Consider the following 26,956-nt stretch of genomic DNA (forward strand, 5'->3'; position numbering starts at 1 on the left):
TGGAGTTAAAAACCTCTTCTTACCAGTCGCCCATTTGAGCAATTGGTCATTCGTTTATGTGCAGGAAGCACTGGAAATTGTTCGAAAGCAAAAATGCTTGTAATTGCCTTATTAGCATTAGCAAATGGGACTTCAGTGGAAAGCCATCCACTGCCCTGATTCCTCCAGCAAAATGAATTAAATAAAATTTATTGAGGCCTTTCACTGAATCTGGAAAAAAACAGCTTGAAACATTATAGAGGGGGAAGAAAGACGTTTGACAGCTCTTTATATATTAATAGGCTTAATAAATGAATGCAGAGTGCCTATGTGCAGTGTTATGAGAATGAATAAGCGTGATACATAGTTATTAGTGAGGGTTGAACAGGCTCATCGTTTTGATTTGCACTCTAACCCCGAGACATTAAAACCATATGTATGCATTTTTTCTATTAGCGTGCTGCAACTCGCGGGCTACTTGAAATCTCTTCCAGCATTGCTCAACAGGAAACTGATAATCTTGTAGACTACACAGATACGTCAACAATCTACACACTGATAAAATGTACTAGATTTCCTGTGTTTGGCAATAAAGTAGCGTGACGAAAGCAAAGAGTCTTGATAATGTTGACCGCCTGCAAGCCAGCCGAGCATGGTGCATTTGTGTCCTTGTGTAATTTGAGGTGCAAGCATTATATTTCATTTGATGGATATACCATTGATACCAAAACTAAATGTGCCTTCAGCTAATCGTCTCTTCTATTTCAAGCATCACATGGTTGAAATATATTTATAACTGATATGAGAGGCCAAACAAACTATGGCTCCTAGTTGCTAGAAATGAATACATCTGGTTGACAGGTTAGTGGTGTTAGCAACACAATTAACAGTTATGTCACTCATCTTTGTCAGGTCTGATAGTTTATATGAAATTACATGTTATACTGTATGTGGTGTAAGATTTCTAAGATGATGCATAGACTTCAATTTCTGACTGACATATCTGCTTTACATCGCCTGCTTTACGTGCTCTACAGGAATTGCTCTTGGTGTCTGTTATGTGTGCTATTAAAGGTGCTCTATTCGTTAGCCCTGGGGGGGTTTGTAGCTCAGTGGGTAGTGGTCGTCCAACCGCAAGGTTGGCGGTACGATCCCCGGCTCCTACTGTCTGCAAGTGTGCTTGAGCGAGACACTGAACCCCAAGTTGCTCCCCCTGGCACTTTATAGCAGCCCTATGGGTTAAATGCAGAGGTAAAATGTCATGTAGGTACCTGTTTGTATATAACAAATCTAATAAAAGGTTAAGTTAAGGTTAATATATCCAGAGCATTAATATAGCAGCAAACAACTATTGTCTATGTAAAGATATAGAGGAGTAATGTCTACCTGAGCAGAAAATGAAGTTGCTCTCCCTGTTTGTGTGTTGTAATCCAAGCTTCTCCGTGCATTGTTGACATAGCCGGGATGGCTGTGTGAGCGTGCCCCACTGGCTAGCTCACAGCCACCGCTCTGCACTGTGCTAATACAGCAGTTACAGCTGATAACGCTGTCCCGACCGACGGCGTTGTCGCAGAAGCGTAGCACCCACCATCCGTTTCCCCCCCCCCCCAGGTAAACACTGTTAGCTCTGTCAGCAGTATTGCCTTTGTTTTTCACTGTTAGCACGTTAGCTGTGAGCCGCCAGCTCGTCTGTTGCCATGTTGAGAGCCGTGCGGAGGCAATAGAAATGCTCCCAATCTCGCATTTAGCACCTTTAATGTGATATTCTTCTCCTTTGTTTAATTTGTTAATGACTTTTTTTAAAGATATGGTTTTGTTAAAGGGGACATATTATGCTTTTGTGCTTTTTCCCTTTAGTTTAGTGTGTTATATAGTTTTTTGTGCATGTAAAAGGTCTGCAAAGTTACAAAGCCCAAAGTCCAAAAGGGAGTTACTCTCCCTCACAGAAACACTGCTCCTCAACTGCCTGAAACGCCTCGCTTGAAGTACTGCCTTTTCTTCCGTAGCGTGGTGATGTCACCAAGTAACACACTTTGCCTAGTGGCTAGTTTGGCATGCCCTCAAACAAAGGTAGTTAGAGCAGAGCTGAAGCGAAGTCCAAAAAGTTAGGTTTGGTTGACCAATCACAACAGTGGGCCAACTGACGAATCAGAGCAGACTGGGCATTTGGAGAAGGCGGGGCAGAAGCTCAAACAGAGCGTTTCAGACAGAGGGTGAAAAGAGGTGCTTCGGCACAGCCGGTATGAGAAAAATAAAATGTTTTTGGAACATCAAAGCATGTAAACATGTTCTAGTAGAAACCCAAAATACAAGTATGAATCTGAAAATAAGCATTATAGGGCCTCTTTAACTTTTAACATCAACTTTCCAAATGTCAGCAGATGAAAAATAGCCATTTTGCTAATGTTGGCAATGCATGAAAGAGCAGTAACACTTAGTATTCTCTCTTCATCATGAATTTGCCATCAAAGCTAACTTCACCTTTTGTCAATTTTACATCATTCCTCAGAGGAGAAAGGAATAATTGAAGTGCGTGCAATTCTGTCTTCAATATTCTTTTAATTTCAGTTCAGTTCATCTCTCTGTTCTCAGCGACGGAGAAGATGAAAGAGAGGAAAAAGAGAATGGGGGAACTTCATCACTGGGTGAACTTCTGACCTACACTGAACAGTCAGAGACAAAATATTAAGTGTAAACTAAACTGTGTAACAAAAGGGAGGTGTATTCTCTCTCTATCAAGCCTTTGAATCAAGGTGTGTGTCATATTGTAGGTGTGCATGTGAGCGTGAACATGTTCTTCCCGTCTTTAAACCTGTGATTGGATATGATCCGTCCAGGGTGTTTCCTTGCCGTCGGCTGACAAGCTTTCAGTAACGCCATTTGGTCACACATTTTCAACATTTCATTCTAGTCCCTCAATTCGACAACCAAGACTCTATGGCATTTTGTATTTGGAGAGGAAACGAGTTGGATTGAGGATTATACGTTACAGTCAAAAATTCTTTATTTATTTTGCAGCATTAACACGGCAAACATGAGGTTGTGCTCCAGCTAAGCTTCCCCGTCAAAGCCTAGGATGAAACAGGAAGGAAGTGTGTTCTCTTATTGAGAGGCTTGTCTACAGTGGGACTTCAAAGTCTTTTGGCTGAATGCCTTTATTTGAAAGGGCTCCCTGAGGAAAGCAGCCACCTGGCTTGGTGCAGCGATGGCAGTCAAATCACAGCAGCAGGGGGGTTTTGAGTACTTTGCAGCATCAAAAAACAAGCTGCATGGATTGGATTGTCATGGCAACTGGGCTGGGTTAGCATTTGAAGTGGAAGGACGGGAACGGAAGAAGAAAGAAGAGAGAGAGAGTCAGTCTCTCTGTGTACCAGTTGACTCATAAAACACAGTCCTCACAAATTTTAAATGTCAGTTTACTAGTGTTTAAATGTCTGGCCCATAAATTCACTGCTGTAATCGATTTAGCATGATTAAAACTAGCGGCAAAAAAATCAATGACAGAGAGATTGAATTCATCTCTTCTGACCTGTGATGATAGCACTTTATCTTACTCAGAGAAACAGTTATCAGAGAACTGTGAACTACTGTGACCGACTGTAACCTCTGATTTTCTGACCCAACAATTCAAACGTGAGGTCATCACATTGCAACATACAAAACCACGGCTCTCCACTGATGTTATTGACTAGGACCATAACAGTCAATGTCCGGCAATGTCATTAGGAAACGCTCTAGTGGGTCATGCAAAATCATTCACAATGGAGTCAATAAAGGATAGGAGAAAAAATGACAAAAACAGTGGTGTCAGGGGAAAGTCAGAGTTGCCCCAATGTAAGATATTAGGAGGGCTGTCAAAGTTAACGCAAAATTGTTTTAATGCCACTAACGCATTAACGCAATTGATCTTTCGGAGGTTGTAGCAGGCTCAGTATTAAAGCTAGAGTGAAGATACTGGTATCATATGTAACTAGAAAAACCTAAGGAATCCATGTCATAGCTTATCATGAAGGAGGTTAAATAACGCTACAAATTTGCGCTAAATTTTGGTTAGGAAAAACGGTCATGGTCATTTTCAAAAGGGTATCTTAACTTCTGACCTCAAGATATGTGAATGAAAATGGGTTCTATGGGTACCCACGAGTCTCCCCTTTACAGACATGCCCACTTTATGATAATCACATGCAGTTTGGGGCAAGTCATATTCAAGTCAGCAAATTGACACACTGACAGCTTGAGTTTGCCATGTTATGCCATTTCCAATAATAAATATATACATACATTTGCATAATGCAAATTTCCCACTCCCATGTTGATAAGAGTGTTTTATTATTATTAATTTAAAAGTACATTTTGACCAGATAAAAAAATGTGCGATTAATTGTGATTAAATATTTTAATCAACTGACATAATTTGGAGTAATAGTAGTTAGCCCTACACTGACATTCTGATTTTTTCGGGGGGGCTTCTTGTGCACTACAAGCAGCCTTAACTGGTTCAGCTTGGTGGCACTGCCAGACCGGTGCAGATTAGAAAAAAAAAGCATAAACAAGCTGACACCGACTGATTCAGCTCAGTTCTGTCGCAACCATGCAAATATCTAACTGACAGCTACAACAGCAGCCCGGCCTCCGCTGCACATTTAAATCTATTCAAATCACGGCTATGCCAGAATGACAAGCCCAAAGTCCAGCTAAAGCCGCTGCCTGGGGGCCTATTAAGCTACAGATTCTTCCTTCTGACATTTCATGGTATGGCTTATTTACTGCCTGTGATGAAATTACTCCCAGTTGCCGAGGATGATGATGTTACTTGGTTTGTATGGATTGTATGAATATTAGAGTTTAATTTCTTGGTATGAGAAAAAAAGCAATCTGGTAGGCACTGGCAAAGATTAGCTATTAATCAGCTTTTAATAACAGGTCATTTCATCGAGAAAATAAAATTACTGGTGTGAAATAGGGATGGCTACCCTTAGAGCACGGCAACTTATTATTGCACCGAAACCAATGAGTGAACCGGGCAGGTAATAATGACGAGCTAATCAGCACGTCCACTGAGAGTAATGAGTGTGCCAAGAGAGGGAAAGACAGACAGACGGTGACGGAGACAGAATTGAACAAAAACAGGGAGAGAGAAGCAGACCTTTCAGCTGATTGCAGTCTATTGAGCAGAGATAAAGTCAATTTACCGGCATCACCGCTAACCACACATCTCAGTGCTCCACATCAAAATTTCATTAAGCCTTTTCCTTGGCACCGGAAACGCAGCCTTACATTTTTTTACGCTTGAAATAAGAGAGTATTTTTGACAATGCTCAAGTGAGTGGAATAAGAAGAGAAAGGCAGTGTAATTGTTTGAGTCATCCTCATCCAAGGTACGTTACTCTTTCTTCATTCGCTCTTCCTTTTCCCGCTCTGCTTTTTTTTCTCCTGTGACTGTGTGAAACACCTCCGTCACACAAATACTGAGCACTGAATGTCAAACTGCATTCTGTGTGAACAGATGAAATGAATCGACATAATAGCGATCACTTTTGAATAAGCGGCCCAGAAATAGGCCGGCATGAATGTTATAAATACCTGGACCCATGAGACGACGAGAAGCTTAATCATCCTCTTCACTCTGCTGTCGTATTTTAAACAGGCAGTCACACAGAGCACCCTTGATTGGGCCGACATGAGCTGCTGTCTGTTGGCAGTAAGTCATACCGTACACGAGCACTTAGTCTAACAATAAGTATTTTATATGATGAGGACGAGGTTTTGTTATAAAGTCATTATATCATCAATGTGTAATACGAGCTTCAGATTTATTTTATTTTCTTTCTTTCTTCTTTTTTACAGATGATTGCCTGCTGATGATGTAACAATTCAAAGTAAATCAACGGGAGTCATTTTAATTTCTCTAACAGTCTTATTTTCTTCAGTCAACACAGGGCCATTAAATGTACAATATAAAGAAAGAGGCAAGGAAAAACTGGCATGACCATTTTCAAAAGGGGTCCCTTGACCTCTGACCTCAAGATATGTGAATGAAAAGTGGTTCTATGGGTACCCACGAGTCTCCCCTTTACAGACACGCCCGCTTTATGATAATCACAGGCAGTTTTGGGCAAGTCATAGTCAAGTCAGCACACTGACACACTGACAGCTGTTGTTGCATATATATATATATATATGACTTCAGGTACAGTAGGCAAGGTTTACTTACAGGTCTACTCTTCATGGACAGTAATAACAGAGATAGGAGAATACTACAATTATACCGGTGTTATCCTTTAAACAGCAGTCTGAGTAATCAAAGTCAATATTTTGTTTAGAGGAGTTGGTTACTACACTGAAGGAGAGTAGAGGAAAATAAGAGAAATGCATGTCTTACCATATAATAAACTAGTTAAATCAACACCCTCTTAACACAGCCTAACAAAGCCTCTGTACATCCCTAAATAGTATTACTGGCTGTTGGCCGTAACTGTTATCCTTCAGTTGCTGCTGCTCAACATCAGTTTTAAACCATGTGATTGGTTAAGCTTATCACTTGAATCCAGGGTGTCTGAGCTGCCCAGTCAGAGCCGCTGCCATCGCTATAAGTCACCTCCGTTACCCTGGCAGAGATTCACACTGAACAGTGTTGGCACCAACGGAGCCTTTAATCAGCCAAAAGGCTCTAAACGGACAAAAAGCCCTCTCTCTTTCCGGATCTGTGGCTCCAAGTTCTGGGAAGGTCCAGTTGAGAGGAAATGAACAGAACCATGTCCCTCCTCCCGTCAGTGTCACTTTGTGTGTGTGTGTGTGTGTGTGTGTCTGCTTGAGCATGTTATTTGTCTACCCGTAGACCAGCACAGTGCAGTGGAAGTGAAGTCCTAATCGGAATCCAAAGAGAAAAACGAGGCTAACTCAAGCGCAAACAAAGCCTTCTGAAGTCACCCAGGAACTGCTAATCCAAAAGAGTTTGGCAACGCTTTTTTTTTTTCTTTTAACACTTTTCTGCTTTTGACTCTCAGCTCTGATAAAGACTGATTCACTCTACAACGCCAAGTCCACACATACACACAGTCAGGCCACTGTTTATCTACATTACGGTTCTGCCCCGCTAAGCAGATCAACAGTTTACATTCTCTTGTTTTCTGGTGGGTGCTCTGAGCCAAGATGTTGTTCATGCCACCTAATAAAAAGTGGAGAGTGGAAACAAGTTTAACATTTCGTTGTGGGGAACATTTGCCGTTACCAAATAACATGGCATGGAGTGGCTAGCTTGACTGTCATAATATTTAAGTGCTACAGTAGCAACAGTGACAAAAGACAATGAAGAACCAATAAATAACACCTATAAAGACTCAGTACAGCGACATCTAAGGCCGATAACCCTTCCCTGACCTTCTGCTGTAAGCTTTAGCCATTCAGGGTTGATTACAAAGCCTTACCCTCTCTGTGTGGCTGATACAGTGTCTCCTGTAAGTAACGTCTGCACAACGTCAGCAATTTACCCTGTGTGGAAAGAGTTTCCTCAGCTTTCATGAGGAAAGAATTTGGTAAAAAACTTGTTTTTTAAGCATGATGTCAGCATCCAAGGGAGCAAAATTGTGTAAGGGTGACTATCTGTGATTATCATTTTACGGGTTTTATTGAAAGCCGGTTGAAGACACACATTAGAAAATTTCCTGTGACATGACAAGCTGATTTTAGTAAAGATAATCTGTCAAAATAACAATCAGCAGTGCTGCTTATGTCAATAACTTATCAAGTCCAATCTTTAAACAAGTTTAGCAATGTTAAAATAGTTCACCACGGCCTCTACTGTTCCTGATAGTAACTGTGGTTAATTTTACACTTGTCATCTGAAACGTATTTCCTATCACCTGTGCATTGCAGAAGTCATTTGATCCAGAGCTCATCAGAAGTCTTCAAACTCACTTTGTGACCTGTATACTGGCCGTCATTTGGATGCAAGCCGACAGCTGGAAAGGCAGATCTGTCAAGTCAAAATGCAACAAGACTTTGCCAGTTTACGTGACTACAGTACAGATCTTGACTTAATCAGCTGTTGCTTGCAGCTATAAAACTGTTTCCATTAAAAAAATAAATCCAAAATGTAACTGAAATGACAGGTATCATTTTTTTCTGATGAGCCACAATCAATCAAAATCATGTAATCTGATACAGAACATGTTTTTATGGATTCAATAGCGTGCTGCCATTTCAAACCATTATGTGTTGGCTGTCGTTTAATAGACAAAGAATTGACAAAGGGTGGATCCCTCAGGGCAGCAGCTAAATCATGGCTTAGTAGACATGTTTAATTGATATTTAACAATTTAAAAGTATAATGATGAGAGCAATTGATTAAAGGGCCGGGCCATATGGAAGAAAGATGAGCAACAGGAGATAAATGAACTGCACACAGAATTAAGTAACTTCCACTGTAATAGACGGGTCTCTTGTGTGTGCACATTCAGGGGGCTAAACCACGTTGGCAGCCGTTGTAATCAACGTAGATTTCCCATTGTTTGTACGTTCTTGTTGACTTTATTAGACCCCTGCAGTGTCCGACCACCAGATATCGTTATCATATGACGTATTAGTATGAGATTTGTTTATCATTATCACCTGTTATGAAATGGGTAACGTTAGATCAGACATAAGTGTGATTTGACTTGGGGGATCTGTGTGTGTTTGGTTGAAACTCTGGACTCCCTCTTGATGGACGCTGCCAGACACTTTTTCCTTAGTGATTCCTCAACAGGTATAATGTTAATATAAAACTGGAGACTTGGATTTTGGTCTTGCTGCCCTGGTAGACTGCCAGATGCCTTCCCTTCAAAATGTAACGTTACGGCGCACCGGAGAGAGCTTTCCCCCGCCGTAGTCGCGTAATGTTACAAGAATTTAGAGCCATAACGAAGTCTTGCATCACTTTCAAGTTTCAAGGCATAGTCGCTAAATATATATAAAAATGTCCTCAGAGTGTGGGTCGTTCACCCAGTTGTTGATCAGTTCATTTTTATCGATCTGTGGAGCATGTCAGCTCGCCATGACCACCCGCTGCTTTGCTAGCGCTGTGTGACTAAAATGCTTTTGCCCATCAGGCCTGGATCCATAAACTCCTTCTGTTTTTAGTAAAGGCATGTGATCCCCTCGGAACATTAAACATTTTCAATCCATCTTTTCTGCGGTTGTTGCAGTTTACTGCACAACAACTCCTTGTGATCTCTGCTTTGGAGCTTTGCTCTGCTAGACATGCTGTGTTTTCAGCCCCTGAAAGCTGTGCCGTCTATAGACGGGTTGCACAGAAACCCGTCTATAATGTCACTGTACTAAAATATGAAGGAAGTCGCAACACTTGTAATTATGGATTAATTCAATTACGATGGATTTCCCTCAGTGTTTTCCAAGTGGTATTATTGTTGGCGCCGCTGTCGCAAAGACAACCGAATCGCTGTCAGTTTTCCTCAGAGCCTAGCAGCGACCAAGGTTCACTCTCGTTTTACCTCTGTTTTTATCTCTCTCCCTCTACGTCTCATTTGCCTCCTCCGTCAACGGGGATCTTTTCCTCTTTCCGGGTAGAGTTTTCACAGTTGTTTTTTTCCTCCAAACTTTCTAAACACCAGTGGATAGCTATTGATAGCTACCGGGGAAAACAAAAGCGATATCCTCTGTTTTGGTTGCCCAATAGTTGACGCACTTCCTGTACAGATTGTAAATCCCCCTAAGGCCAATTTGTGATTGGTGTGATGAGCTATATATTTATATAATTGACTTGACTTGACTTCCTTTGTGCCATAAATCAAGCCTCCGTTTTCCTGGGAGATCGTACCCAATGGCAGACACAATTGCATAGTGAAAGCGAGGCTTATAGGGAGCCAATCTTAACACCGATGGTGTCTTTATTTCTACAGCCATTACATTATGCAATCATTTACTTCATAATGATAAGTTAAAGCAAAAACAACATCTATTGCCACTTTAAGTAAACAAACTGATCATATCCCAGCTGGCAAAGGGGATGTGACATACGTCATTTTCTTCGTCGTGATCATCATCATCTTCTTGTCCGTCTCTCTCTGTCTCCGTTTCTCACTGCTGGTTCAGATGAAATAGGGCCTCTGTGTGCCAGGGCCATAACTTGGCAGAGGTCACAATTCACTTTCAGAAGATTGGCTGCAGATTTATACCTCGTCTCTCACTACCATATAGTGCTGACGGAGGTGGTGGAGGAGCAGCAGCCTCAGTAATCACAGAAAATTGCTGTGTTGGGGGAAACAGATGTGTGAACGGCACTATAACGGAGCGGAGAGAAGAGGGTGAGTGTGTGTGTGTTTGCGCATCAAGTGCGTGTTAGGTTTAATATGAACCCGAAACAGCCTTACTCATCCTCTGGATTAGGTCAATTCAAGGCTCATTCAGAAATGCCCCGCACACAACCAGCTGCCAAGTGCGCGAGTCTGGTTTTGGCCCGGGGTGAACTGTCTTTCACCTCCAAACATCATTCAATGCCATATGCTGAGTGCTTGTCCAGCAAATGTCCTGAAATTGGCACACTGCTGAAATATAAATCTCCCGAGAGAAAGCATTTAACCTTTTTGTTATAACCACAGCGCGCTCAGGAGAACACACACACACACACACACACGGAAACAATGATATCAGTTTCAAAGTGGTGGCAGCATTCTCCAGAATATGAGCGGGGGCCGAAAAGAGAACGTGACATTTCCAAGGTGTGTGCTGTCGCATGGCAACCATGGCAACTAAACCAAAAGGCTGTTAATTTGACTGAGTCAGTCCACCTCTCAGTGTTGAGTAGCTCCTCCCCTCGAAAGCAGACAAAATTATTTTGAATCTACGCAAGAAACACCTGTTCCTGGTCGGGCATTACAGGAATGTTGGTATGCGGGTGCCTACACGTGTGAGGTTGGTGTATGGGTGTGTTGAGTTGGGTGCTGCTACGTGCATTGATGCATGTGAGTTACTTGAGTTACTTGAAGAATGACAGATACATGTATGGCTTAAATACAGGCTGATCTCTGGTTACTTTGGCACTGTAACTGGTATATGTAAAGTATAGTGGAGGATGGAAATGAGGACTTGGTGACTTATGTCATTACAATAACGGGTTGTGTCGAGTAACTCAGAGGCAAACTATTTTTGTGGAAGCCAAACAGTCATTCTCAAAATAGAAGCTGTAAAAATGTGCTAGTCTGTGACCAAAACAGTTTAACAAAAGCGTTTCAAAGCCAATGATGCAGAACTGTTGCCAAACTCCAAAAGGAAGTGTTGCTGCAAAAAGGAACAATGAACTCAAGGAAGTTTTTTCAAGTTCCTTGTTCTTAAGTGTGGTGTACTTTTCCTTGAATGAGGGAAAGCACCTCACCAGAGGGTTGTGTTTTTAATAGCTAATGCTGGGTACACACTACACAAGAATCAAGCCGATTTTGGGCCCGATTTCCCCCTCCCGACAATCGTCAGTAAAACTCAGATTTTTTGATGGTGTCCAGATCATCTTTCCAGATATTCCTGTGATGTAAGATAGGATCAGAGTGTGTTTTACATCTCCTGATCTGTTCAGAAGTCCATCTTCGATTTCAAATTGTAAATAATAAACATGTTCAATATTTATGATCGGATATCCTATTGTGTGTGGGGAACCCAGAGATAGCCGATGAAGAAGTCACGTAGGAAAGAACGATAGCCAATTGGGAACCTAGCTGACTGAAGAAGGAAGGACAACAACTTTGGTCATGGCGTTCGCTGCAAATTAGGACTGGGTGATATGGAGAAAATCAAATATCACAATATTTTTAGCCAAATACCTCGATATAATATTTAAACAATGAGATTTTTGATAAATAATCATCAGTAATGTGGATATAATGACTAAGTGGTTAAAGGCAAATAATAGAACAGTCTGGTAAGCTCAGAAAATGACATCACTAGGCAAACCAGGCCAAAACGTGAGTGTTTATTTAAGATGTCTCCATCAATATCTTTTTATTTTTTCTTCGTGAATTTTCAGTACAAAGTAGTGCAAAAGCTAATATCGCTATTTCTTCCCTTTTGTTACTCTTTTCACAGTGATACTCCATAAGATTTAGTGACATTCCTCCAACAATAATGACGTCTTTCATTGCCCTCTCCCGGTTTATGGTAAATATTTCCCACTTTTTTTTGCTTTTCGTTATCTTAGCCTGTTTCTGGAACTGAACAGTGTGTATAATCCCTACTGTTTCCACCTGGACGACAATAGAGCTACACCAACTGTCGTTTCCCGGCGGCAGAGAACAGTCTATGCTCTCAACACAGCGCAGTTTGAGCTCATGTTTAAGCTTTGCTCGCCACAGCGCGCAGCGCCCAAAGTTGGGCTTTTCTCGACACAGCAAAAAGCCGTCGTGGCGCAGCGCAAGCCATTGGAAATAACGGGTTTCAGAGAACAGTGGTGCCGTTGCCGCATTGTGTCTGAAAGGACCTTCAGTGAGTGAGAGAAGCAGAGAGAAATGGAGAGTACTAAGAGAAAGAAATACTCAAGCAGGAGAAAAAATAAATAAATAAAAACGGATGAATATTAGTTTATGCCAGAGATTCACACGCCAAGTTCACACCAGAGGGGCGAATTATTCAGTTGTCTTCCCTGGAAGTTAAAGGTAAAATCAAAAGTTTAACACAAAAATGCTGTTGAAGTGTACTTATTATTTAGTTATTTTCACTCTTTTAAAGTCACCAGAATGCAGGAAACCCTAACCCCCCCCCCCCCGCTTTTGTTTTGAAATCCTCCCTTTCTTTTGAGGTCTCAAGTTTGTCAAGTGTGAATATGGTTAATGTCTTTCTAATGTAAGATGGGAATATGCTGACAAAAGGTCACAATGTTGTATTCATCTACATTGAGTTTGCACATTTCTGTTTTGCTATGATGTTATTGTTACTGATGTTGTCATGGTCACCATCGCTATTATTAAAGGCATCATCTGGATTGTTGTTGTTGTGCGAGTGTGTATACAAAACAGCGGGTCTTTCAAGGTGAAGGAGGGAGCATGCAGAAACACAAAAATCCGGGGCAAATGGACTCTGAACCAAACACATACAAACAAAGGAGAGTTATGACTTCAAGAGTTTACATAGCAGTATGCCCTGTTTAAAAATACAGCAGTGTGCAGAGATGGAGACAGAGCTTCCGCTACGATTCACACAGTTTGCACCTGTTTTTATCCACAGAATAAAAGGAAGAGATTGTGCAACACCCTTCAACTATATCAGACCATATTAACTATCTTCAACAGGAGTAGCATTGTTCAAGCTCCTGTTTTGGCAAGCGTTTTTACTAGTGGAGGAGGGAGGGAAGCGAAAAATCTAATTAAGCTCATCTCTGAATCCAGGGTGTCTTCGCTCGTCTCCTGGGCTGCCGCCATCGTTAAGTCACCTCGATTACCCTGACACACTCAATCAAGAATCAATAAAAGCATCTTATTGCATTTTCTGCACACAGGATACGGTGTTTGAAGTTGTGCCGTATCGTCCGCACAACTTGCAATGACTACAACAAAGGCATCAAGATGAAACTAGAGGTTTTGAGTCTTGAGTCATCAACTGAAAGGCCAGCCAGGAAGAAAAGGCAAAGAACATCACGCCTAAACAGATTTGACATTGAGTCTTCACTGCTATCAAACTAAACTTTGCCGTTCTGACCTTAAAACATGGCTGAAGTCCACTGCTTGGATCAGACTCTGACTGCAGAACTCATGACTAGATGGAAAAGACAGACTTGGGGATTAGCAGCAATGTCCTTCTATCACCCTTCCCCTCGCTCCGTCTCAGTGTTTCAGTCCCACACGTCAACATACTGTATACAAAGTCACTGATTTGCAAGTCACATTGTGGAATTAGCAACGTTAAGATAATTTTTCTGCTGGCCACCGAACAATGACAGACAGCTAACGTTTACATTGCTGATTGTTTATTAATACTAAAAGCTCAGCTCTTAGTTAATGTTAGCTTAAGCCACAGCTGGCCATAGAACATTCATGTTATCCTCAGCTTCCTGTTGTTTGTGCAGCCTCAAATTTCAGACGGTATTTTTTTAACTGTATGTTTTGAATGCTGCTGTTGACCACAGACATTATATTTGAATGTGAGTCTGATGCACCTTCTTTTGTCTGTCTGCACCTTTCCCTCCTGCTCGCACTAATGTGACTGTCTCTTTATTCAGAGAATATCCACTGGCAGAGAAATGGAGAGTTCATTTGCTGCACTTTCTTATACCATCATTTGGGCTTGTGGGGGTTATTAAGTCATACCAAGTCAAAAGGTCACTGCCAATAAAGTGGCAATCTCGAAGATTTTCATTAAAATGAAAGTCTGTGAAAGTAGCAGTGGGTAGAAATGGAGCAAATATGATTAAAAAAAGTTATTTTTATAACACGGTCACTATATCCTGACAGTAGTGCATGAGACAGGTAATCTGAAAAAAACATCATGTGCCTCTGTGTCCTCCGGTGCTCCTAATGGCATCTGCAAGATTTCACAGACCGGAGGACAACAACCAATCAGAGCCGAGCTGGAGCCTTGCCATCTCTGAGCAGCTGTCAATCACTCGCGAACTCCAATCAAACGGTCAAACTAGGCAGCACTGATTAAATATGAATCAATATTCTGTTACTGTAATGCCTATTTCTCGCCTCAAATGTTTTCAGAAACATCTTGTAGTGTACTGTTTAGCTGTAAAATGAGAAAGATTGTGACCCGGAAGCCATGTTGAGATCAGTTGTGGAAATACCAAGCACCGCCCACCAGCCAGGGCACAGCCAATAGGAACGCTCTCTCTCTGAAATGACCTGTGATTGGCAAAAGTCTCCCGTCACGGGCTAAATTTTTTAAAGCCTGAACACAGAGCCATGAGGAGGTGCAGAAGTCTAGTTTTCTCTCTGAACACTTGAATTGCTTAAAGGTTATTATGGATTTTTTTATCAAATGATGCCAAAAACATTCTTCCTACTGTAGGATTAACTGGTGAAACACGAGTTGACGTTTATTATGAAATAGTCACAGGAAATGCAATGAGTCTGTTAGAGTGCTGGACACTGACCGCTAACGTTCCATCAAAACAGTTGACAGCTGATCAGTTTGAAATATTGCAGGGAGTAATGAAACAGTCTCTTGAGCTGTCAGATGAAGAGCTGCAGGCAACAGGCTGCACACCTCCAACTGCTCAGCACAGTAAACAACTGCTTTCACTTTAGCTGTTTCGCAGACTCATGCAGTGTGCAGCAGAAAATCATTTGCTCACAGAATAACGAATAATGGAAAAAGGTCAATTATTGCCTGACTTCTTTATTAAAATGACAATAGTTTGTTTTGCTGCCCCCACGATTCTGGGACCTGTAGTATTGAACCGCACTGAACTGTTACCACCAGTAATTAGAGTGCCGCCAAACCAACCAGGACTGAAATCTTTAGTAGGGATTGCCACTTTAAATTCAAGGTCGAGCTGCAAGTCTTTTTGTTTTCATTTCGTCAAGTCAAATCGAAAGTAATCAGATTAATTTTGACTTTCAAGTCTCACTAGAGCTCAAATCACATGACTCAAGTCCAGGAGGCTGATACACACTATTAATAGCCTTAAAATGGTATTTGAGACAGCATGAGTCAACAAATAGTCTTAACTAAAATATATTTAGTAAATAAAACGTTTGCCCTGGTTCAAGGCCTTCAGTAAATAGTCAAATCGAAAATACAGTAAATAGTAATAAAAAAAACATCGGTGACAATGTGGGTTTTGAAAGCGCAGTAGGCACACTGAGAACAGTTCTGCTGTGCTTCTGAAGAATCCGAGGAATGCTTTTACTCTGCAGGCCATCAGGCCGAGTCTCTAACAAACACACACATAACAACTGGACACAGCATCGCAGCCTGTTTAAATTGGTCTGCTGAACAGATGTGCAATAGCATCGCGAATAGACTCGAGCGAAAACACGAGACAAGACTTAATAAACACATACAAACGCACTTTTGTGTCGACCGTGGCACCGAGGGATATAGCGGGCGGCCTTTCCTTTATGCCCTAATAGAGTTTTGTCCGTGCGCCGCTTGGTATCAATTTGAGTTATTACGTGTGCGACGGCAGGACTGCTCCTAATGCTGAGAGACAGAACAGACATCCACACACGTAAACACACACACACGAAAGCCTCATCATACAAAACTCGGTTATGTCTGTCTCTCTCTTTCCAGACAGGGAAGTCTTTCCTCATTGATTGTTTAGTAGAACTGCATATAGGCTCTGAAGACATCTTTTTCCACATATAGTGTATTCATTTACAGTAGGTTTCAACATCCTTTCTCTGTTACGAAACAGGAGTAGCACACTCGTAAAAGACATGTGTATGCGCATGTCTGTGTATGGAGGTGTGTGTGTGCACAGAGGTAAAGTCTCGGTCAGCACTCCTGCCTGTGCTCTGGTATGGCTGCAGTGAAATGCCCTCATCTTGGCAAACATAAAATCAATGGCAGCTATTAATTAGTCTACCTCTAACTGCCTTTGCTGATACAGTTGTACGCACAAATAGAACAGGAACACATTACGCCCGTCGAGCTGTTTGGAAGGCGGATTGGATTTTAAAGAATGGAGGCGCCGGATAGGCCGACTTGTACTGACGCTGTAGGTACAAAGAAAAAACACAGCAAACAACATCTTCACCAAACTGGATTAGCCTCTCTGCAAATTGTGTACACACTTTCAAGGTTAAACCGAGAGGAAGTCACATGCTTGACAAGGTTACTGAGTCCGATAGCGTCTGGTATCTTACGTTTCACAACCTTGTTCCTGGTTATTATGAAAGCCTTTGACATAACTGGGGAGGGGAGAAAAACACACATACAATGCACTATGGAATATTCTCACAGGTGTCAAGTTAAGCTCTGCAGGTGCAGCAGTTCAGATTTCTGTGTTTTTTTTCCAGCGCTGCTCTTTAACTGGCTTAAGTCAGAGTGGATAGTAGGAACCTCCCCCACTGGTGTGCCACTAAGATTATGAATGAAAGATGAGTCGGTGTCATCAAGCACACAATCAAAAATGGCTACCAATGACAAGTGGACGTGTCAAACACAAACTTGTCAGAGCGCTTCTGATCCTTCTCTAATAATCCTCGCTGTCCTGCGATAATTACTACAACTGGTAGGCCTAACGTGGCCATCACAGAATTCTAATGGTGTTGCCATGGTAATGAGTGCCGGATCGTGCGATGACGATGACGATAAGTCGATAAAGTTGGATAGTTTCAAGAAACTGTCTGTAAACGAATGATGCCATGGTAATAAATACAGCAGCTCTTCGAGCACTATAACATTCCAAATCAACACAATTCAAATACTACAGATATCAATTCTCTGACAGCGGACACACATTGGGAGGAGAGACTATATTGTATTCATTTTATTTTTTTCAATTGTGCCTAATGCACACTCAATTGGCTCTCTTTCTTCCGCTGACACCTGCTTAGATTCATTCCAAACAAAATAAGAATGTTAGGCCGTTTTCACTTTCACTTCCAGACTAACTAAACAGAAAGCCGTTCGGTACTTTCCCCCTGTCAATCATCAGGATGTAAACAAGTCAGAGGACATCAAAAGCTTCTTACACTTAAATTGCGTCTGGGCTTTACTTCCTCCTCTACTACCAGAGAGCATTCAACAATGGAAAAACGCAAGCTTCCTCATTCATTTCAATGAGATCACGGTGTTAGCACATCGGGTGCTCAAGGCACAGAGGCCTCCGGGTAAAATATCAACCCGATAATCACGCCAAAGCGTGTCATAGACCTGCCTCTCCACCAGAGGATAGCATCAAAACACACTGTGAAGGGGTTAAAGTTGTAAGACAAAAACACGGACAAGTCCCAGACCGGACAACGCCGTGGTAGCGACCTGTCAATCACAAGGTTGCCACTCCATAAAACATCCCCTGCTTTATGGTCTATTTGACTCTAAATGGGACCATAATGCACTAAATGAACATCATGCTGTGTTGAAGAAGACTTGAAACTAGAGATTGAGACCATAAACTCATGTTTACAATGTTTACTGAGGTAATAAATCAAGTGAGAAGTAGGCTCATTTTCTCATAGACTTCTATACAATCTGACTTCTTTTTGCAACCAGAGGAGTCGCCCCCTGCTGGCTGTTAGAAAGAATGCAGGTTTAAGGCACTTTCACATTGGCTTCACTTCTCAGACCCGGAGGTTGCCCATTAGCGTGAATATTACACGAGTATAAGAAGGTGCAGTACCAGCAGGGGGCAACAAAACCACTCACTTAGGTTTAGGCAACAGAAGCACTAAGTTAGGTTTATGAAAACAGACATGGTTGGCCTTAAAATAAGTACGTAACATCACTACGGAAAACATAAACCTTTGAAACTTACAAAACAAAACACAAACAAAACACCAGCCTCGATCACCAGACTCCTGGTTGAAAGTCTTGTGTTTGTTGTACCCATTCCACTTCCACTCCCCTTCCACCCGCCATTAGTGGCCTTTCTCCTCTTTTATTTTATGTCATTACATTGCAGTCAGTACAGACTACATAGCGTGAAAATGACACATCTAAAGCAAGAACAGCATTCTTATTACACACTTTTTCCTTGGGCATTATCGTGTCATTCACACGCCTTTTCGTGTGACCAGGCTGAAAATACACAAGGAGAACAGCAAGACAGTTATACCTGGCTTTATTTTTACCGCGATGCAATGCAAACTATCCTGCGTCGACCAATCAGATGTGTAAGCACATAGTCCAGGTTGAATACCTTGTATAATGTAAATTTTATCTGTGCTAATTTGAGGTTTAGCATTTCAATACTGAGATAAAAGAAAACAATTAGTGCTGCTGTTATAACTTTGAATGAATCTGGGCTCAGAGGAGTAGAAACTGTTGTGTGGTGTCTTGCTGCTTAATAAGCTTTAAATTTGGTTTGCCTTTCATCTTTGATCTGATCTGAAAGGGCTCAAACAATTGAGTTGGTGCACTTTGTCTCACCTTGTTCTGGTCGGTCCAATACAAGAAGTAACCTTTGGGGTCGACGGTGAGAGTCACCGGGGTCACAGTGGTAGAATCCTGGAGGAAAACAAAGAAAAAGACATCTGGAGTCAATGTGTGTGTGTGTCTGCTTTCGCCCGTGTATCCCTGTCTGAGTCTGTGTTTTTACAAGAGTGCATGCTTTTGTGTGTATGGCAGAATATTCTCTGGGTAAACCAATTAATTGACTTCCCAGGATCAAAGCCTAGTTCTTGTAATACCACATGCATACCAGAATCTGAAATGACATTAAAAGTGTTGGTTATGTTGTGAGCATGCATGCAACCATTTCCTTCTAGGGTACTTTCCCACCATGAACTGGCATCACCACAAATGACCAAGGAGCCTGGTGTGTGTGTGTGTGTGTGTTCATTTGAGAAGCCTTCAATCATGAACGGTAGGTTGTTTCACAGCTGATGTTTCCATTTTTCCCCTCTTGTAACTGACAAATGCTTTCCCACAGTTCAGACGGCTCACAGACACACAGACACACAAGCACACACACTCGCACAGTTTGACCCTGAGGCATACATGGCAACGCCAGATATTATTGGATGCTTCTATAAAAAGAAAGAGCCTTTGCTTTTTTTTTTTTTCTGTGTCCACAGCGGCCGCGGTTCAGCACAACAGTGGCATATTGTCCTCCTCAATCAGCCATGGCTGTGAGATCAGAGAGATGGAAGCCGCATTTGCTGCACAGAGCAAGAAAATCTTCAAAGTGTCTTCATGAGGCTTCTAATGATGTCCCTTTCACAGCATTGGGAGACATGGCTAATGGTCTGCATCTGCTGCGCGCTTGTCATACTTGGGTGCGACCCTGTGTGACTTGGATATCATGAAAGGGTTGAGCTGGGAGCTAACAGACAGCGGAGGAGTCTGTGTCGACGTGTAGCCGACTATTAGTGCTCTGAAATCACAATCACAGTTTACGGAACCTGGCACACCTGCTCCATGATTGACCAATAGCGAGAGCCACCCCTTTATGAACCCATGGAGGAATTGAAAGAAGAGAGAAAGAAAAAAAGGGAAGTGAGCGGAAAGTAAACAAGCGACTCGTTCGATGTAAGTCGCCGCATCAAAAGGCATTTGCGATAGTGTCGTTTGCCATGGCAACCCCATCATTCCCGTGAAATCTATTAGAGACTCGAGAGGAATCGTTTTGGTTCTGTTCACATGATTGCACAATCTTTGCAGGCTTGATTGAATGACAAAAGACGCAGCTCATACCGCCGAACGCATCCTGCATACTCGCACACAGTTACAGCCCGAGGGCAGGGGAAAAAAGCCCCATGTTCGCAGTTCTTGGATACAGCATCTCATACCAACCGCAGTCCCATATCTCTGATCAAATCCAATTTCTTCAATTTAGTTTTTACAGATTAATATCTCTTTCCCATCATCCATGAAAGCATCGCTTACTCCTAGAAAACTTTGTAAAATGGTAATGAGTTGGATCAGTCATTTTAGAGTGGGTCAAGTCAAGAATTCACTCAGTGGCGAGGATGTGGCGATTGATGGATTATCGGTGATGTCAGAGAGACGGCTTGAGAGCGCTGGGAATCTGCCTAATGATGTGAGAGAAGTCATTTTCACCAGCATCTTTCTTAATGTCCTAACTCTCCATGGACACCACTACAAACACATTAAGCCATTATGGACTCTTAGCGAAGCTTTTCTCATGGGTATTGCACATATATAAAAAAAAAACACATGTACTTGTAACCTTGTGGATTACAGATCGGAGTGATTTGCCGAGATTACTACCTGTTGCTCGTGCTTTTTATTGTTATTTGACCATTTTGAGGATTTGTCACTAATGGGAAAAACATTAGGCGTGAGCAGCAGCCTGCTTTTTTACTGAAACAAGATGAGATTAGTGACTGACTTGCGAAAGTACAAACACCCCGAGGGGAACCGATCCCAGGCATGAGACGTTGTATATTTTTTAAGTGAAGAGTTTGTACCATTAGCTATCACCTGAGGGGGTGCAGTAGAGAGGAGATTTGAGCGCAGCATATTTCTGTTTTGTATGCTAATGACATATTCTACTACTTTTTAAAAGGAGTTTAGGCTCCCCTGTGGAGCCCGATGATATCTTATTCAGTACGCACCATTTGCCTGATATAAACGTAAGCTTATAAAAATCTCTGCTTACATGAGCCGTCTTTCACATATTTCACATCTTTCCAGTCGCTCTCAGTGATTTTTCAAGACGAAAGGTCCCTTTCCTAAAGGCCTCGGATGTCCGGCTATTCTCTCTTAACAGAAAGCAGCATTATGACACCCATTGGTGCTGAATGTGCCATTTGAACTGACTAACAAATACAATCCAGGCAGTGTTTAAAACCACAACCAGGCATTTCATGAGCCGCAGCAGCAGCAGCAGCAGCAGCAGCAGCAGCAGCAGCAGCCGGCTGTCTGCAAGTGGCAGCGAGAAAAATACAAGGTGTGTATGTGCACGTCTGTGTGAGGCCAGTTGGGGAGGTCTGGGACTTCGAGGATCTCACAAACATTTGGAGAGCTTTTCCGATTGCTCCTCTATTCTTTTTCAACAGCCGACGAGCAGGCGGTGTGCGCCGAAGTCTGCGCTGCTTCAGACAGTCTGCTCCTGGAAACTCATGGCTGTGTTGACAGTACAGTATGCCATCCTTACACAGTAAACAAAACTTAACACGTTTTCTGCCTCCGCAGTGTGCTCAGCGGCGAGACAAAATCTGTAATTTTCACTGACACATTCAAATATTGTAATTTCTTGTACAATTTCCTGTTGAGAGGTGAGAGTGGAGCCCCAACATCCAAAGCCACGATAAGAAGAAAAATGGTTTAATTCAATCCTTTTTTCACTCACGGTGTATTATAGCTTTATCTCTCTCTCCGTCTGTCACGGTATTCCTCTGTGATTCTTTCCATGTAATGATACGGAGAGAGGAAAGAGGAAGGAAGGAGTGCATGGGAAATGAAACAGAACGTATCTGTTCGTACGTCTGTGTGTTTTCACAGGAAAGGCCTGGCGGGCGTTTGGTTCTGGAGACAGGCCCACATGTACAAACTACAGTACACAAACACGGCTGTTAGGGGAAACAGACTCACACCTCTCACACACACACACACACACACACACACACACACACACACACACACCTCTCACAACATACCAAGCAGAGAGCTCAAGGGGTGAGCTCTCATTAGTGATTACTAGTTAAAGGAAATACACAAGTTCTCTTATCTGTGCGTACGATTGATGATTGACAGAGCGGCAGGTTTGCGAGTGTGCATAATTTCCTCTGTGCCATCTGCAGTGACCACATTCACACTCTTATAACACTAATGCCATCTGCGCTGTGCTTGAATCACCTGAGCTCAGTGAATAATTTCACTGTGTATTTGTTAGGATGATCGCATAACGCTATAATTCAAAATGTCACACAGTGCGGCACTGTCTGTTACCAACAGCTGAATGTCTACGCTAATCTACATGTATGATTTAACCACAGGGCTTCAATTAAAGATTATTTTCATTGTTGATTAATCTGTTGATTATCATCTGGATTAATCGATTAGTCGATTGGTCTATAAAATGTCAGAAAATGTTAAAAAGCCCAAAATGATGTCCTCAAATGTCTTGTTTTGTCCACTACTCAAAGATATTCAGTCTGCTGTCATAAAGAAACCAAAACATATTCACATCTAAGAAGCTGAAATCTGAAAATTTTGACTTTTTTTGTTTTCAAAAATGACTCAAATCGATTAATCCTCGCAGCTCTAATCCTATGTGATCCTTGATCAGCCTTGATGCTTGTTTTATCAATACTTTCATACAAAGGCAATAAACTCACTGTGAACAGCACATCACTCTGCATTTTTTTCAGTGAGGGGAAAAGAGCAAACCCGTTCCCCCCTTAGAATGAAAGCAATCATGACTGTGCTCATATTCTGCTCATTATATTCATTCTCATATGCTCATACAATAAAGATGCATGAAGGTTTTGGAGAAACCAGAGGAATGCGAGCAGCTATATTCAAATGAGAAAAGATGGGGGGCTGCATGCAGCAAAAGAAATATCACAGAAAGTCCTTTCCACAATACGGAGGAGCTGTTATAGTGACAGCATAGGAGGTGATGAGAACCATTAAGGTCACTCAAGATGAAATTCAATTTGAAGCACAACAGCGTTATAGGTTCATTGTTCGCACAGAGGGATGTGTTGATGTGGTGTTTTGGGGGGGTGGAAGGTGCAGTGCGCCATAGTGCTCCGTTACAAGGATACTACTGTATCTACTCAACAGGAGCGTGGAATCAATTAGAATCAAGGTCATTTCACTACGGCTAGACAGCTAAACGAAACCAAGAAAAGCACGATCATTCAACTCGTGTCTGTTGGTTCCACTGCGATCCACCAATTCATTGAATCAGAATCAGAATCAGAATCGTGTTTATTGCCAGGTGTAAGAGGTATACACCAGGAATTTGCAAAGTCAAACCGTATAATACAAAAGAGGTAGATAAAAACGTTAGAATAAACTAAGAATAAAAAAAATTGAATTTCTACCAATATACAGTATACAAAATAAGCTATAAACATAAATAAAGAAAAATGGAAATAAAATAAATAATAAAATTGGAGTTAATTGATAAAACGTTTCCAGTGAAGGGGGGGAATTCAAATATTTCATGTTATTTAATGAGCACACATTGTCACACACAAACACTGTCAAACACGCACCCACTCACACACACACACACACACATATATATATGGGGAAATGTAAACAAAGCACATGTCAGTATATAGCTGCTGCATTTCTTTCTACCATTAACCAGAGGAGCCAGACAGATGCAGACAGTGCAGGTCTCCATGCTCTGACAATCTGTTGGCTATACTGTTGCATTTATATATATATAGATTGTGTAATGCATCCTATTGTAGCATATATGCATGCAAAGTAAAGCGTGTAGGAAAACATCCAATGTCTCTCTCGCCATTACTTACATCATCCCATTTCATAAATTTGTTGCCTCTTCTCAGGCTCTCTGGCACGGACACCGGCTTGAGCAGCAGCGCGTGAACTCCAGGCTGAGCCCCTGCCATTGACTCGTCTTACTCTTCCCGACGCACGGCAGGGGGGTATAGGAAACCAGTCACTTCACTCTGTCTCTTCTACTCTTAGTGCTGTTCTTCTCCTTAGTGTGATCTGAGGCTGACGGAAGCCCACTACTGCTGCTGCCAGGATGTCATGCCCACATTGGCTGCTGCTGCTGCTGCGGCGGTGGTGGTGGTGGCGCGTCTCGGCTTTTGGAGAGCTGTGTGGAGGAGGACGCAGACGCAGGCGCAGCGGACTGGACTGGCCACTAACTGACTGGACTGACTGACTGACTGAGCGACATGCAGCTAAAACATAGACGAGGAGAGAGGAAGAGCGACAGAGAGAGAGAGAGAGAGAGGGAGAGAGAGAATGAGTTACACGTCTGGTTTCATATTGTCCAAGTCCATGCAGGGACAGGATCGATGCTTGAAGTGATCTAGCGCCTCCGTGCGTCCGAGGCAAGATGGTGGTTAATAAGTGGTACCCAAAGATGTTGAGCACATGAGAAGCCAAGAGTGTGAAAAAAAACACTTAAAGGTCCCATATTGTAAAAAGTGAGATTTTCACATCTTTTATATCATAAAGCAGGTTTAAGTGATATATAAATACTGTGAAAGTATCAAAGCGCTCAATATACAGAGAAATAAACACAGCCCGTATTCAGAAATTGTGCGTTTGAAACAAGCCGTTAGGATTTCTGTCCATTTGTGATGTCACAAATATACAATATTTAGACCATTACACGGTTTTAAACGTAAACATTCTAAATGTGTCTCAGTTTATTTCCTGTTGCAGTGTATGTGAATGTCATCAGCTGACAATAAGTAAACATGGACCCAAGGTCTAGCAATTCTATTGAAATGCACTAAAACGGAGCGTTTCAAACAGAGGGTAAATACAGGCATATTCTGGCAGACAGTACGAGGAAAATAACGTGTTTTTTTTAACATTCGAGCATGTAAACATGTTCTAGTAGAAACACAAAATACAAGTATGGATCTGAAAATGAGCACGATATGGGACCTTTAACAATAGGTGATCAGGCCTTTTCTGTCTTAGCCCCAACTCTCTGGAATCACCTCACCCAATCTATTAGAGCTGCTGAATCTCTGGACTGTTTAAAAACCCATCTCTGTCTACACGTATACAGATATTTTTAAAAACTGATATTTTCCTCTACGTTTTGGCCCCTCGTCCACACGCAAACAGAGTTTTGGGTCACAAAAACGGATGTTTTTTGAAAACGCCTTCTAAGGTGCAGATCTCAGGTCACTTTGTGTCAGTGTGGACGTGTAAAATGGAGCGTTTGGGAAACGATGACGTCATGTTACAGTCACAGGAGGCCAAAGCAGGGAACACATTAAATATGTGGAGGGCGAATGGTGATTGAATGTGCTTTTGGGCAATTGAAGGCGTGGTCTGGAGCACTCAGAAGGACTATGGACATAAACCTGAATGACAGCAGAGTGATGACAGTCACGCAGTTCCACCAGGAATCCCAGACCCCACGAACAATAACTATTATCGAACTGACTGTAATGAAACCGAAGGAAAGGGAGTGAGATATTTTGTAAAACAAATGTCGTATGGACAGATGTTTTCTGATCTAGGCAGCCCACAAAAAACTGACTGGCTGTCTTATTTCACAGTTTGTGTGTTGGTAGGCACTCCAGAGACCCAAATGTACATGTACAAGCACTGAGAAAGTGATTTTTTCATGTTATGTCCCCTTTAAGGCTGATACGAATATTTATTTAGACTCAACATCTTTAAATTGTACAGTATTAGGCAAAAACAATTGATTGAAATAATATAGATGGATTTCCCTCCCCTCTAGAGGCACATAGATTCAGAGCCCGCAGGTGGATGCAGGCTTGAAGTGCGGCTTTTGAAATGTTATATTTCCAGAAGCAGTGGCAGCAACTGACAGCATAGTTTTCAGTCAAGCAGTGTGGCAGCAGGTATGCAGCAAAGACAGAGCAGAGCACAGGCAGCTTAAAGGAACAGTGTGTAACATTTTGGGCGATCTATTAGTTGAAATGGAATATCATATTTTATAACTATGTTTTCATTAGTGTATAATCACCTGAAACTAAGAATCAATGTTTTTGTTAGCTTAGAAAGAGCCCTTCATATCTACATAGGGAGCGGATCCTCTTCACGGAGCGAGCCATGTTGCTCCGCCATGTTTCTACAGTAGCCCAGAACGGACAAACCAGACACTGGCTCTAGAGAGAGGGCCTTTCACATTTTTACGCTACCTGAAGGCCACCGTAGTTCTCCGACACGCTTGTGAAAGTGCGGTAACGTGAGCCGCAGAGCACAAAACCGTGGTACCACCAGCCGCCGTCTATCTATCTATCTATCTATCTATCTATCTATCTATCTATCTATCTATCTATCTATCTATCTATCCATCTATCTATCTATCTATCTAACTAACGTTGCTCCTAAAGCAGTGTTATTATGGTAAAGATGGGCTCTGAGCGGGGCGAACGGCGTTACCACTGTTTTGCACTCGGTGGCTCACGTTACCTAAGTCTTGGAAAGGGAGGAGTGAGCGGAGGGGTACTCAGTTGGGTTGCCACCAAACTGAGCTAGATGCCACCAAATCCTACACCGTGTACCTTTAAATAAACCGCCGTAACCAAAAGCGTGCGTTCGATGTTGCGGCGAGAGGAGGAAGTAAGTGTAGCAGCGGACTCAATTTGATTAAAATAAAATGAAGGGATTTAATATTTTTCCAACCAAATTGTATTCTTGGGTTGGAATTCTCAAGAGGCTTTAAAATATTCAAGCTATGAGAAATTTACAGAAAATATAACGGAATAAT

At 42.0% G+C, this 26,956-nt stretch overlaps 1 protein-coding gene across 3 annotated transcripts in view; it reads right to left on the reverse strand.

Moving 5' to 3' along the window:
• Positions 1–24,446, reverse strand: part of LOC119476826 (1-phosphatidylinositol 4,5-bisphosphate phosphodiesterase beta-1) — a 141,703-nt gene extending 117,257 nt beyond the window's left edge. For 2 of the 3 annotated variants that reach the window (XR_005204115.1, XM_037750379.1), the window contains exons 1-2: positions 24,030–24,446; positions 19,000–19,077 (exon numbers count right to left, since the gene is read on the reverse strand). Coding sequence is in view for 2 of the 3 variants with exons in the window: in XM_037750379.1 (XP_037606307.1) it covers positions 19,000–19,077; positions 24,030–24,128 (177 nt within the window). In the remaining variant the exon portion in view is untranslated. The remainder of the gene's footprint in view (positions 1–18,999; positions 19,078–24,029) is intronic. The other variant, XM_037750378.1, reaches the window with a different exon arrangement.
• Between the last annotated feature and the right edge of the window lie 2,510 nt (positions 24,447–26,956).

Source organism: Sebastes umbrosus, chromosome 18, assembly GCF_015220745.1.
Source record: "Sebastes umbrosus isolate fSebUmb1 chromosome 18, fSebUmb1.pri, whole genome shotgun sequence".
Taxonomy (NCBI): Eukaryota; Metazoa; Chordata; class Actinopteri; order Perciformes; family Sebastidae; genus Sebastes; species Sebastes umbrosus.